A 13,362-nucleotide genomic window follows, 5' to 3' on the forward strand; every position below is an offset into this window, starting at 1 on the left:
TACAAATGAGGAGATTGAGATTTAGAGAGGTTTGGTGGCTTTCCCAGAGTCTTCCAGCTAATAGGAGGCATGGCCAGAACTTGAGCCCACATAGATCCCTCTGCCTTCGGAGCCCAGCACCCTGCTGCCTCTCTAAGCTTTACTGCTTTTGTTAGGAGGCATTTTGTGTATCGCTTGCCAGATCAAACTCTGATGTCTTTCCTTTACCTGTTTCTGTGTCTCATTAAAATACGGTTCAAGTCATTCAAATGGGAATTCGGTTACTTGCCTGACTGAATCAAATCAATTAGCAATCTTTTCTAAGATTCTGTGTAATAGGGTGATGAATCAGATTCTGTTTTTAGGAGGGTGTGTTGTTTTCACTGTGCCAGATGGTTCCTGTCATCAACACTTTGCTGTCTGTGGCAGGTATCATTGTCATTTACTAAGATCTATGAAGTGATCTGGGGCTATTGTGCCTATTAAAATTTTCAGTGTTCTGCAGAGAATTGAGTCCATGCTTTAATCTCAGGATTTATCAAGAGAAAAGAAAACAGTTCATTTAAGGTGCCTCCCAGTAGGAGAAATAATCATACTTCCAAGTAATCATTAATAATGAAAGAGAACTCATTAATTCTTTTTTATACTGAAATTTGCTATTTGTGTACAGTGAACTAATAACATCGTTGTGTTGTATGGACATGGCAGGCTTCCCTACCTAATATTTTTAAAAGAAAATATATATTCCGTGTAAGTACTCTGGTCCTAACAAAGGATTAATAATAGACTTATTCAAGCATTAGCAGATGCATGTGGCTACTGGTTAATTAATGATGATTAAATCTCTACACTGCTTTTGATTTCTAAACTGATGTTTCCTAAAACACTGAACATGAGTGCAAGGCAGATTTATCTGGGGAGTATACATGTTCAGGCAACCTAGGCAAATAATGAAGCATTTGTCTATTTTGGGTTGTTATCTTTAATCCATTTCTTACATTAGAATTGATATCAGTCCTCTAGACATTGGTTCACCCAACAGACATACCTTCTCATAGGCCAAATTCTGTTTGCTTCTAGGAAGACAAAAATTAATAAAATGTATCTCCTTTTCACAAGGAGCTAGTTCTAGCAGGCAGGTGATATCAACAAATAATAATAAAATGTGATAATTTCTTAAAAAGATTTAGTTACAAATTGTTATGTAAACATGAATTGAAAAGAAAGGGACGTGGTTTGGCAAATAATGCCAGTGGCAGGTGGAGTCTTCATAGAGGAGATGCCATTTGAGTTGGACTTTAGAGAATGACTTGGCATTTCCCTGTTAGGAAAGGAGAAGATGGCTCTTGGAAGATGATGGAGAACAGGCTGTAAAAAATACTAACGGGTAGTTCATGGTGTCTTTGGAGCCAACGGAGGCTTGTCTGTAGGTAAAATTGAAGGGTATTTAGGGGAGATGACAGAAAATGAGACTGGATAGGGGAAGCTGGAGTTACCTTTAGAAGAATGTTCGTGGCATTCCAAGGCATTTGAGTTTCACCTTGCTAATGAAGAGTCAGCGTTTGGCACCTGGGTGGCTTAATAGATTAAGCATCTGCCTTTGGCTCAGGTCATGATCCCAGGATCCTGGGATTGGGCCCCACTTTGGGCTCCCTGCTCAGCGGGGAGCCTGCTTCTCCCTCTCCCTCTGCTGTGCTCTTTCACGTGCTCTCTCTCTCTCTCTCAAATAAATAAATAAATAAATAAATACAATCTTAAAAAAAAAAAAAAGATGAGTGAGTTTATCAGTCTGTGCTTTATGAAGAGAATCTCGGTGCATTAGAATGATTCGGGGGAAGGGATTCTGTTAGATGCTGCGTTGTGAACAGACACGTAGTATCCAGAATTAGGAAACAACTCATAGTCCATCTGGCTGCAAACCCCTTGTGGTTTATAGTGCATCAACCAGCCTCAACAAATTGTCTTAATTTCCTCGATGTGGATTGACCATAACGGGCCACAGAGACAGACTGGAGTAAACACAAGTCAGTTTGGCCATCCCTAATATAAATATGCGTACCTTCCCTGGAATATCCTGGACCCCTGGCTCTACAAGAGAGCCTGAACATCACAGGTTAAATTCACATAACGACAGGGCACAGGACGACCTCGCAGTGTTGCTGCCTCAGAGTCCCTTTGATTTTTACTGAAGCATCTCAGCTTCCTCTTTCCCCTTCCCTTTTGTTTCTTTCTCTTTTTTTTAAGATTTTATTTATTTATTTTTGAGAAAGAGAGAGTCTCTGAGCACAAGCAGGGGGAGGGGCAGAAGGAGAAGCAGACTCCCTGCTGAGCAGGGAGCCCTTAACAGACTGAGCCACCCAGGCGCCCTTTCCCCCTTTGTTTCTGAAGCCCAAATTTCCTTCCTGACATTCACTCATTTTTCCTTTGTTATGCTACAAATATCAGACTGACCTTATCCCTCTTAGATTTACAGCAGTCTTTGTTTTTCCCAGGGTCCTAAAACACAGAAAATCGTTTTAGCTTGTTGAAGGAATCATTATTCTCATTTTTGATGAAAGGGAATCCATTCTACCTGGGCTTTTGGTATGCTTGCACTGAAGGCCGGAAGAGTTTTTAAGTCCTTGTAGCTGAATTGCCTCTTCTTGGTCCACCCAAAGCTCCTTTGATGCTTAAAGGAGGTAAAGTCATAATTAACATAAAAGGACAGACTCATGCTTATTGAAAACAACCATCTGACCCTTATAATCTGTGCTTCTGGAAACTACTGACATGGGCCCAAATTACCCAAATGCAAACATGTGCAAAAGTTTTAACAGGTTATTGCGACAGTTCAACTCAGGATGGATACTAGCTGCTGGCAGTGGACGGAAAGAGACAGACTTGAGAGATGTCCACAGGGCTGGTTAACTGACTGGCTGCAGTATTTGCAGAAGAGGAGGAAACCGAGGGTGGTTTAGTTCTCGACTGCGTAGAGTACTGAGAGAACAGACTTTGGGGAGAAGACGAGTATACTTTGAGATAGAGAGATATATTCCCGATAGATCGTTTTGTTACTACTGGAGTTGAACAGATGGCTCTGGAGCATGAGAGAGATGAATCAGTGTTACAGACATAAACATTTGGAGATCATCAGCCTATAGGTATTGATTGAAGAAACAGCAGAGAAGGAAATATTGCAGGGAGAGCACAGAGGAGAGATGACGGTTGAAAACAAAACTTTGAGGCACACTGACGTGTGAGCTAGGCAGAGAAAAGGGAGCTAATATCACTAAAGAAACGGAATAGTATCATTGGGGCGCCTGGGTGGCTCAGTTGTTAAGCATCTGCCTTCGGCTCAGGGCTTGATCCCAGCGTTCTGGGATCGAGCCCCGCATCAGGCTCCTCTGCTAAAAGTCTGCTTCTTCCTCTCCCCCTCCCCCTGCCTTGTGTTCCCTCTCTCACTGGCTGTCTCTCTCTCTGTCAAATAAATAAAATCTTAAAAAAAAAAAAAAAGAATAGTATCATTGACGAACACACTGCTAAATAGTTCTGCATGCTTCTAGCACTATAGATGGGCTATTTTTTCATGATGAGGGAGAATTGAAATGTTAATTAAGGAGGAAAAGGAACTCCATGAAAGTGAGAGATTGAATACAGGCAATAAAGAGTTAAAGTTTTGGAGTCCATCTTTGGAGCAGAAGGAGCTAGAGACTTAGCACTTCAGCTGGGACAGAAAGAAAAAGGCAAGCATGGTAGTTGTGAAAAAAGAACAGGCATCAGCCTCACATAGACTCACCTGAATTTTAGTTGTGCTGATCTTTTGAGGGGAAAATCCTGTAACTTCTGTTTCTTTCAGAGCACCTATTCCTATCTGATATGACCTGGTCTGCGTGTCTTTTTTTTTTAATTATTATTGGTTTTTGTCTGTGCATATTTTACCTTTTAGAACATAGTCATGATAAGAACAGACTCAAACTCCGTTACTATTCAGTTTCCTGCCCCAAGAACATTTGGGCACATAGTAACTGTTCAGTAAGTATTTGACAAGACTGTTAATAAAGGTAGTTATCATTAGTGTGTGATTGGAGGTGAGAAAAGAAAAGAGAGTCAGCTACCTACTCTGAGTAAAAGGAATATAGAGTATGGGCGAGAATACAAGTAGGTGGGTGTTCAGAAATTTTTAGCTCTGCAAGAGATGAGATGTGGAGAGAGTACTGTTTCTTCCCAGTTCATTTCAGAATGCTTTCATGACCAGCCCAGATTACCTAGGCTATATTGTGATTACTTGTTTGTCTTCCATAAACCAAGTCTCTCTTTCTTTTAAAAAATCATACTGGGGTATCATTTATTTTCTTCTGTACAAATAATGGCTAACAATGTTTTGATTTTACACTTGCAAGAGCCAGCACTATTAAGCACTGTAACATATATAAGGTCATTTATTCCTCTCAACAATCCTATAATTAGCCCATTTCACAGATGAGAAGACTGAAGCACAGAGGCAAATAACAGGCCCAAGGTCACATAGCTAAGATCAAACCCAGGTAGTCTGGCTACAGAGCCCATGCTCTTAACCACTCAGCCATACTGTCTCTCAAGACCTAATCCACCCATCTAAAAGAAAAATGAATGTTGCTTTGTTGAAGCCAGACAAAGCTGTTCATCAGCTAGTCAGACAAAGCAGGTCAGATTGTCCCGCCAGGGAAATGTCCTGGGAGAAATTGTCCTGTCCGGGAACAAACCTGGAAGGAATTTTCCTTTCAAGGAAAAGAATACTTGATTTGATTTTACCTCCCCCCCCCCCACATCATTGGCAACCCCTTCTAATTTAAGGTCATCTGAAAATTGAATTAATGTTCTGTTTACCCCTTCTTTCAGGTAATTTAATAAAAGCTCTGGGCTCCACCCTGAACACCTCATAGAAAATCTACACACATTCTAATAGATTGGCTCACGTGGTAAAATGATATTTGGTTTTACATATATTTGCATTATATTGTGTCAAATATCTGACTTCTTAGAATATTTATGCTTACATACCCAAAACACTGGTTATAAATTTCAGCCCTATCTTTTCTTATTCAGTTTTTCCAGTGATCTGCTCTAGCATCTTTGTTTTTCCCAGTATTTTTTAGAATACCATCATATTGATCATCAAGAAATCCTTATTTATAGCAAATTCAGAGTTCAATTCCACATTTCCTTAAAATTTACATGAAGGAAGATTGTGAAAAGGAAGTGAAGTTGCTAAGTCCTCTTTCTCAATGTACTCACACACCAATTTCTTAAATCCAGGGATAGCAAATCACTATTGTTTATTCTAAAACCAGCTGTTTTGTGCAGAGTGACAGTGCTGTGGTCTGTGGGTCTGTGGAAGTATAGCAAGGTGGTGAACCCTACTGACTCTGGAGCCAGACTGCCTAGGTTTTCTTCCTTTGCTGTGTCTATTGGGCAAGTTACTTGACTTCTCTGGGCCTCAACATCATAGATGTAAAATAGAGATGATAATATCTCTAAAGTTGTTGCAAGGATTACTTGAATGAATATAAAGTATTTAGTGCAGTGTCTGGAATCCGGAAAGCTCTATATAATGTTAGCTGTTGTTTCTGTTTGTTGTTGTTGTTGCTTTTACTTAGGAAAACAATTGCTTTCCTTGTCACTAAGAGTTGTAAAAATGTAAAAATGTAAAAAAAATTAACAAATATTGTTTTAGCTCATCTTGACAGATTCACGTGGTTCATTCAGTATGATATGTTTTTTTTTAAAGATTTTATTTATTCATTTGACAGAGATAGAGACAGCCAGCGAGAGAGGGAACACAAGCAGGGGGAGTGGGAGAGGAAGAAGCAGGCTCCCAGTGGAGGAGCCTGACGTGGGGCTCGATTCCAGCATGCTGGGATCACGCCCTGAGCCGAAGGCAGACGCTAACGACTGAGCCACCCAGGCACCCCCAGTATGATATGTTTTTAGTTCATTCTGTATATAATTTATTGATTGTTAAAATTTGTAATTAACTTATTGTCAGATTCTGGGAGTTTCTCTTTGCCTCTCCTATGTTTTAATAGATGACATTGAAAAACAATCTAAATAAAGATGTCTTCAATATTTTTCTTTGCTTTCAAGAGTCAAATGACTCAATGTTTTCCTTAGGCTAGAATATTTTAAAACTCTTATTTAATTTTGAGGAAGTTATTTTATTTATGTGTAAATATAGGAAAAGGCAGACATAACAACTGGTGAGTAAATACCTCCAGGTGTATTAAGCAGCCTTTACCTCCCTCAAAAATGCATATACCGCCATCTGCTGGAAGGAGTTTTGTACATTGAGACGGTATTTTTGAAAAAAATTGTCAAATGATTTTCCCCAGAGTTTTTTCATAGATCAAATTTAAATCACACCTTTCATTCAATTGAGATTTCAAGTGTAAAAGTCTTGAAGTCACTTTTAGGTGAAAATTAAGAAGGAGGCAGTTGTATTCCTTGTTCTTTTCCTGTAAATTATGAAATACATCCATAAGTCTTTAAAATCTTTTTCAAGGGCACACGGAAGTGTGCTAAAGTTCTTGGTGGTTTTCTGAAGGCAATTGTGTGGCATTTTGCTAGATTTGAAGCAGGCAGAGCAAGTCCAATCATAATTTGCCAGTGAGAAAACAGAGGCCCAGAGGGGTTAAGTGATGAGCCCAAGGTCACTCAGTTCCTCAGTGGCATAGCTGGCACAGAATCCAGGTCTTTGAATATCTTATCGATTATTTCTTCAGCTCATCATATCCTATAGGCCTCTGAGTATAAAAGCATTGCATCCTATTATTAATAAGACCTAGCAAAATGAAAAGCAGTCAAACGATTAAGTACATTTTAAAGTGAATTGTGTATTTTTTTTTAACTTAGAAAAGCAAAATAATAAGTGATATCCAGTGCTTTGCATTGACACCTAACGTGTGTTGGCTTGCCATATTGAAAGAATACTTTCTGCTCTGTGTACATATTATTGCCTTATATCTGGTGATTTCTACCCATAATAATTAATGTATGTCCCATGACAGTTTCACAAATGTGTGCTGACCTAGAAGATTCCCTGATGGATTTTGATTTGGTTTCTGCTGGCGTATCTAATTGGCCTGGCATCATAGTGACTTTTGTTAAACAGTACTTTTCGTTTGGTGAATGGTAACTTTGACTTTTAAAAAAGTGTCCTTCTACCCCATCATTTTATAATGTAATCTTACCATGGGAAACATGAATTTTGTCCATTAGACTTCCTTGGTATTATACGGATTTTAAAATCTCCCAAGTACAGATGAATTTGCTAATTTAGGGTGATTATACATTCTTATACTAACTCAACTATCATAAGCGGTTTGGCATTGTTGCCACCTGTCCTCCATTGTATGAGTCCAAGATTTTCGGATGTGTCTCCTGCATTTTAAACTATGGTTGTCACTGCTGCTCTGCAGTGGCTTTGAGTGTCGCCTTCCTTCTGTCTTCTCTGCTCTAGAAATTTTTTTCTTTACCTAACTACTTTCCCTTCATTTAAAATTTTATTGTTCCCTTACTTTGTGTATTTACTAGCATTGCTTTCGGTCTTTTGTCTTTTTTAACATCAAATGCATTTACATTTCAATTGCATGAAGCTGAGGACCCGTGAGTGCAACCATGTTGCTAATTCAGAACAGCTGCCTTTCGAGAAGTCTCTTGGAATGTCCCTGAGTCTCTGGATCAATGTGTTCGTGACATGCCTGGCTTCAGACCACTTACTTGTATTGGAATTATAATATTAGGAATTTCTATCAGATAATTAATCCAAAAGAGGAAGGGGATTCGGTCTTCAATTAGGCAGGTGTGGGGGTAAGATAAGAGAATGTACCCATGACCAAAAAGGTTACACGAAATCACAGCTTTTTTGTCCAGCATTCAGTCTTTTCTTATATTGACCTGGAATCTACCCCTCTCAGCTTGAACCCATGGTTTTTATTTATTTTCTGTAGATTTATGGAATAAATTGAACCCCTTTTCCATATGGCAGCTATTAAGTCTTCTTTCTAGGTTTTTCTTTTCTGTTTCCCATAATCTGTTCCGTAATCTCTCTCTCTCTTTCTCACTCATAAATTTTTCTGAGCAATCTGTTTGCATGAGTTAAATCTTTTAATTCTTGCACTAGCCCAGTCTGGTAGTATTCTTATTATGCCCCTTTGGCCAAGGCAAAGAAAGATGGAGACCATACAATGCTGAGGGTTGAACCAAGAGACCAGCCGAGACTCTTGATGTTCTGTACTAGGCTTTCAGCCACTACATCTTCCCTTCTTTATGTGACACACTTTTGAGGCTTTTTGCTTTTTTGCTCCTTTCTGGATACATTCATATTTGTCAACTTCTCTTTTGTAAGACATCGTAGATAAAATGTACTCAATACTTCAGGTACACCCCGGCCTCCAAAGGGGATGGCTTCCTCCTGGGCTGCCTGTCTACACACCTGTGCAGACACATTGCAGAGGTTTCTTTGTTTTAACTCGGCTTGTTTTGAACAGGTATTAAATTGGGTCTTACCATTCTCTGTGTGGATGCGCATTTGTAAACTGTATGTGTGTATGTAAATGCATTTTTCTGCTTAAGAGGATCCTGCATCTTCTCTTGTCAAACTGTACGTTGTCGTCTTTAGCACATACTCGTTTCTGCAGCTTTTTTTTTTTTTACCTCCATCTTAGCTGTTCTCTCTTTTATTCCATACAAATTTAGTAAGTATGCCTTTAGTCTATATTTTAGGCCTTGATTTTTTAAGTCCCAATAGATTCTTGAAATATTTCGGTTGAAAGTTCTCGGTCCTGTTTCTTGGCAATTTTATGATTCTTGAATTCTGTGGGAACTTTTTAGAACATTCAATCATTATTAAGCTAGATTTCTTTTTAAAGTCTCTCTCTGTGATATTATGGTTATCTTTTCTCTATAGGTTTTCCACTTGCTGTGCTTATAGTCTCCCGGATCTCAAGTCGAATTGCAGTCAGTTTTCCATCCCTGTTTTAGTTATTGTGATAAATGTTTGATCCCTGTCCCTGGAAATAGCTAAGACTTTTTATAATCTGGTCAGATAACTCCACCTTTCCCATTCTTGGGACCATTTGCCAATTTAATAAGCAACTTCACTCACACTGATTTTGCACCAGCTTAATCAGAAGATGCAAGGATGGTCTACTTTAGATTCATGTCTTCCAACAATTGACTGTGGGTTTTGCATACCAGTTAACTTCAATTGTCTTCATCTTGCTCCTCTGTATAAATCTGTGTTGGACTATGATCTCCGAGGTTGCTTAAATTCTAGTATCTATGATTTTAAAGTAGACCAAATCTCTTTTAGAAATTTTAGCTCAACTTTAAAAATTAAATAAAAAGGAGTGACTCAACTTAGCTTTTCTGAGTTATACTCAAGAGTGATATTCATCTAATGTACACTCATACAGTCACCTTAGTAATTCAGATATTGAAGGATTTCTAACAGTATAGGACTTGTAAATAATCATTGACTCAGCTGCCCCACTCCAAGGGGGGGAGCACTGGGAGGGCTACTGACTTACTAGCCTGCAGATAAACCATTAACTCCTGCACACCAACTCCATTTCTATGGGCTCTCCCAACCAGACGTAGGACCCCTGGTGGTGACGTGAGCACCCAGACAAATGCCTGCTGTCTGTTTTCCTCTACATGACTGTGGCTACGCACCGCTAGTAGACTCTTGTCAGAGTCGCCCACTTTTGGTTGCTTTTGGTGAATATTATATGTGGATTATAGCACGTTGGACTCTTTCTAACACAACAATAGTTTAATGAAGCCTTTTTAAAGTATATTCTCCATTGTTCATGGTACTGTGGGGTTTACAAAATCAGTAATTCACTATCTGAGAATTGTTTCAAAGCTAAAGGTAAGAGCGTTCAGCTTAAATAAAATTTTAAAAAAAGTGACTTGACTCCAGTACTTGTGATTACATGGCTGATCCCTCAAATGTACATCTCATGAAGTCGTTGTGTTACCTTTCCTTTAGCAACGATCCGCTTTGTTTCCAGGTGAATGAAATTTACCATGATGAGTCCCTTGGAGTGCATATAAATGTGGTCCTGGTGCGCATGATAATGCTGGGTTATGCAAAGGTAAAATGTCTTAAAATATGTGAAGTATGAACGTGAAGGACTGGGCTAGCAAACGGAAGATTACATTTCTGTAGCTACAGTTAACATGTGGCATTGATGTCTCACATAGACCTAGCTGATTAGAACTGAGGAGGAAAAACTGTCACAACAAGAATAGCTCTCCCACTCGGAGCACGTAATGATTTTTGAGCCGATACCATTCACTCTGCTTATCTATCTAACGGAGTCGTAGGTAGTTATCCTGGCTCTAGGCATGACTGTATGAATGAAAACAAATGGATACCGTTGTGAGGAAAGAGAATGCCTCAGTCTACCCTTATCATCAAATTCATGAACCATTTATTCATTCAAAATATCTATGCCAAGTGCCTACTATGTGTCTAGGTGCTTTGAATATATCAGTGAAGAAAAATAGCAAAGATCCTTGCCCTCTCATGATTTGTTAAAAACAGTATTTCACATGTATATCGTTCCACCTAAGAAAAGAAAGTATACAGTGGATATTCACTTAGAAGAGTTTTAATCCTTTTGAAAACAAAAAGTTAGGTCAAAATGCACATGGTAGAAATTTCATTAAATGAGACTAACTTCAGTTGGCTTTAAAATGGCAGTAAATGTGTCCTTGTCCTTGGAAATAATGAAGTGGATGACCATGGTTTCTTCCTTTGAGAAAGTGCCTAACTTGGCAATTTTCTTGATATTTAAAATTACATGCCCCCTCCCATAATTAATCCTCCTGATTATGAAATACTAAGGAAACTACACATTTAGCAAACAGGAAAAAATCCATGTGGTTGCATTTCATTATGTATTTAACACCCACTTATCGTTTTCTGATGAGAAGGTGTCATTGATCTTTACTTTATTCCATAAACCCGACCTACTTTGTGTCATTAACACTAAGTACAAGTCAGCTCCAGCTGGAGATGTTAACAGCCTTCAATTGGTTGTTATATGATTTGTTTGGAGAAGTATGTGATCAGCATATAATAACCAAGCTAATTTTATTCAGAATGTAAACACTGCTAATGATATTTGCTGAAATGTAACAAAACTCTCAGGCTGTCAGCCAAGTAGAGACTAATTTGGGGGTCCAAATTCAATTTCGTATTGTATCAGAACTACCCCGGGAAGTATGGATACTGGGTTCTTGAAGGATGGGCCCTTTTCCCTCTGAATTTGTAACTACTGAACATAATGTGGTCGTAGCAACATTCCAGGCAATGTTAATCCATCTCTTGTAACTGCCAGATGAGAGTACATCTCTCTTCGTCCTGCTGGGGTTAAAAAACGGGTAGTTGTTTCTTCAGTGTGAGGTTTATGTAATTTGACCACTTCCCAAAATGAAGACTTGACCAGCTTTGCCAGCTCATTGAAGAATTTATATTCCCCACATTTGTTGATCAATTCTGGGCCAAAAATAAATAAATAAATAAAAATTTTACCTAAAGATCTTTCACTTTAACAGCTCTGGATAAATCTTTTCCTTTTTTTTTTTTTTTTTTTTTTGTTCTTAGTATCTATAAAAGTAAGAAATCTGAGCTGAATTAGGAAATGGACTACTAGAATTCTTACCCCAATGATTAACATTGAGTTGCCCCACGATAGCAAATGTCAGTGTTACCTGTTCCCGCAAATGTGTCAGTCACCTTTCACACAGGTACCACTGATCGTCATTCAGATATCCTTCACGGGCATTTAGAATTCCCAAACAAGAGTAGATAGATGCATAAGCCCTAAATAATATTATTGAACATCATTGAAGTATTGCCCTCCCAAATGTTGACTTCAGAGCAGATGATAAAAGGAAGCCTTTGGGAAAGTATTGTGTGCTTCCTCAACACACTGTTTCCTCTTAGTCCATCAGCCTCATAGAAAGGGGAAACCCATCCAGAAGCTTGGAGAACGTGTGTCGCTGGGCTTGCCAACAACAAAAGTCTGATCCGAACCACTCTGAACACCATGATCATGCAATTTTCTTAACCAGGCAAGACTTTGGACCTGCTGGAATGCAAGGTATTTCTATTAATATGCAGAAGAAAAACTTAAGGGCATGACTTTTCAAAAATGATTTTAAATCAAGGAGTCTGTTCAAATATTCAGATCCCTACCATCACTTTCCATCATGTGTCAGCCAGGCATACACTTTCTTTCTATTGCTTCCAGTGACTTCTGTGGAATTCACAATGTTAAATGCCACTTAAATGCTATAATACATTGTTCTTGCCTTTAAGACAATGACTGTGCATTTGGGGGTGTAGAAGGGATGCTGTAAAATGCAGTGTGATTTCCACTAACTGCTTGGAAGGGGAAAGGAGATGCCATGAGAAATGATTGCTGCCAGAAAGCTTTCTTCCAAAGTCAGCCTACATTCATCTAATAAATTCTGATGTAGACTTTGGAAAAAAAAAAGTGGACTGATGAGTTTCTTTTCAACGTTGATGGAATTTCTGTCTCCCTTTATCAGTACCATCATAGGAAGGACCATTCACTAAAAACAGAAAGACAGAGCTTTTTTGGTGGGCAGAACAGAATAGTAACCCCAGGCAGTTCCTTCCCTTAGGGAAGGAGAAAACACAGACCCAATGAATCTTTTTAGAGACCATTACCTGTGTGTGGCTTTCCCAAGAGAATGTGGCACAATGCTAGCAGCGAAATAATACTGCCTCTGTTTCCTGAAAAGCTCTTTTTTTTTTTTTTCTAGGCAAAGGTCCAGTAGTAGTTCTTAATGGGCTTTCTCATAAAATGAAAATAAAAGTAATTGTTATTCTCTACAGGGTATGCTCCAGTCACAGGCATGTGTCATCCAGTGAGAAGTTGTACCCTGAATCATGAGGATGGTTTTTCATCTGCTTTTGTAGTAGCCCATGAGACTGGCCATGTGTAAGTCACTGTTGACAGCTATAAAGCAAAAAAAAAAAAAAAGTCTTTTCTTCCCTGCTTCTCTCAGTATTGTTCATACTTTGGGCAGAGTACATGCCAGCATGCAACCCTCATTCCTTGCCAAGTGTGAGGAGCTGAAAACAGGGAAGAGGTCATGCACTGAAAGTTAATAAGTGACTCTGGCTTGCAGAGACACCCCTGCACTTTTCATAGCTATCAGACAAGGAAGACATTTCTGTCAGAGTGTTCTCTACTTCACAGTCTCTGGGACTCCTCCGCAAAAGCCACGCTAATTTATAAAATGCATATTCCCCTAAATTTATTTCCAAAAGTGAAATCAAGCAAAATCCACGGCCCCTCTGATTCTTACCGGTGAGGTCTCACT

The 13,362-nt window shown here is 38.9% G+C and overlaps 1 protein-coding gene across 1 annotated transcript in view; it reads left to right on the plus strand.

Moving 5' to 3' along the window:
- ADAMTS3 (ADAM metallopeptidase with thrombospondin type 1 motif 3) overlaps positions 1 to 13,362 on the plus strand; it is a 248,964-nt gene that overhangs the window by 196,845 nt on the left and 38,757 nt on the right. Inside the window, exons 6-8 of the mRNA XM_045789351.2 lie at positions 10,011 to 10,094; positions 11,954 to 12,110; positions 12,872 to 12,977. Of these exons, the coding sequence (XP_045645307.2) occupies positions 10,011 to 10,094; positions 11,954 to 12,110; positions 12,872 to 12,977 (347 nt within the window). The remainder of the gene's footprint in view (positions 1 to 10,010; positions 10,095 to 11,953; positions 12,111 to 12,871; positions 12,978 to 13,362) is intronic.

This window comes from Ursus americanus, chromosome 8 (genome assembly GCF_024610735.1).
Source record: "Ursus americanus isolate L20-20 chromosome 8, mUrsAme1.1.p, whole genome shotgun sequence".
Classification (NCBI taxonomy): domain Eukaryota; kingdom Metazoa; phylum Chordata; class Mammalia; order Carnivora; family Ursidae; genus Ursus; species Ursus americanus.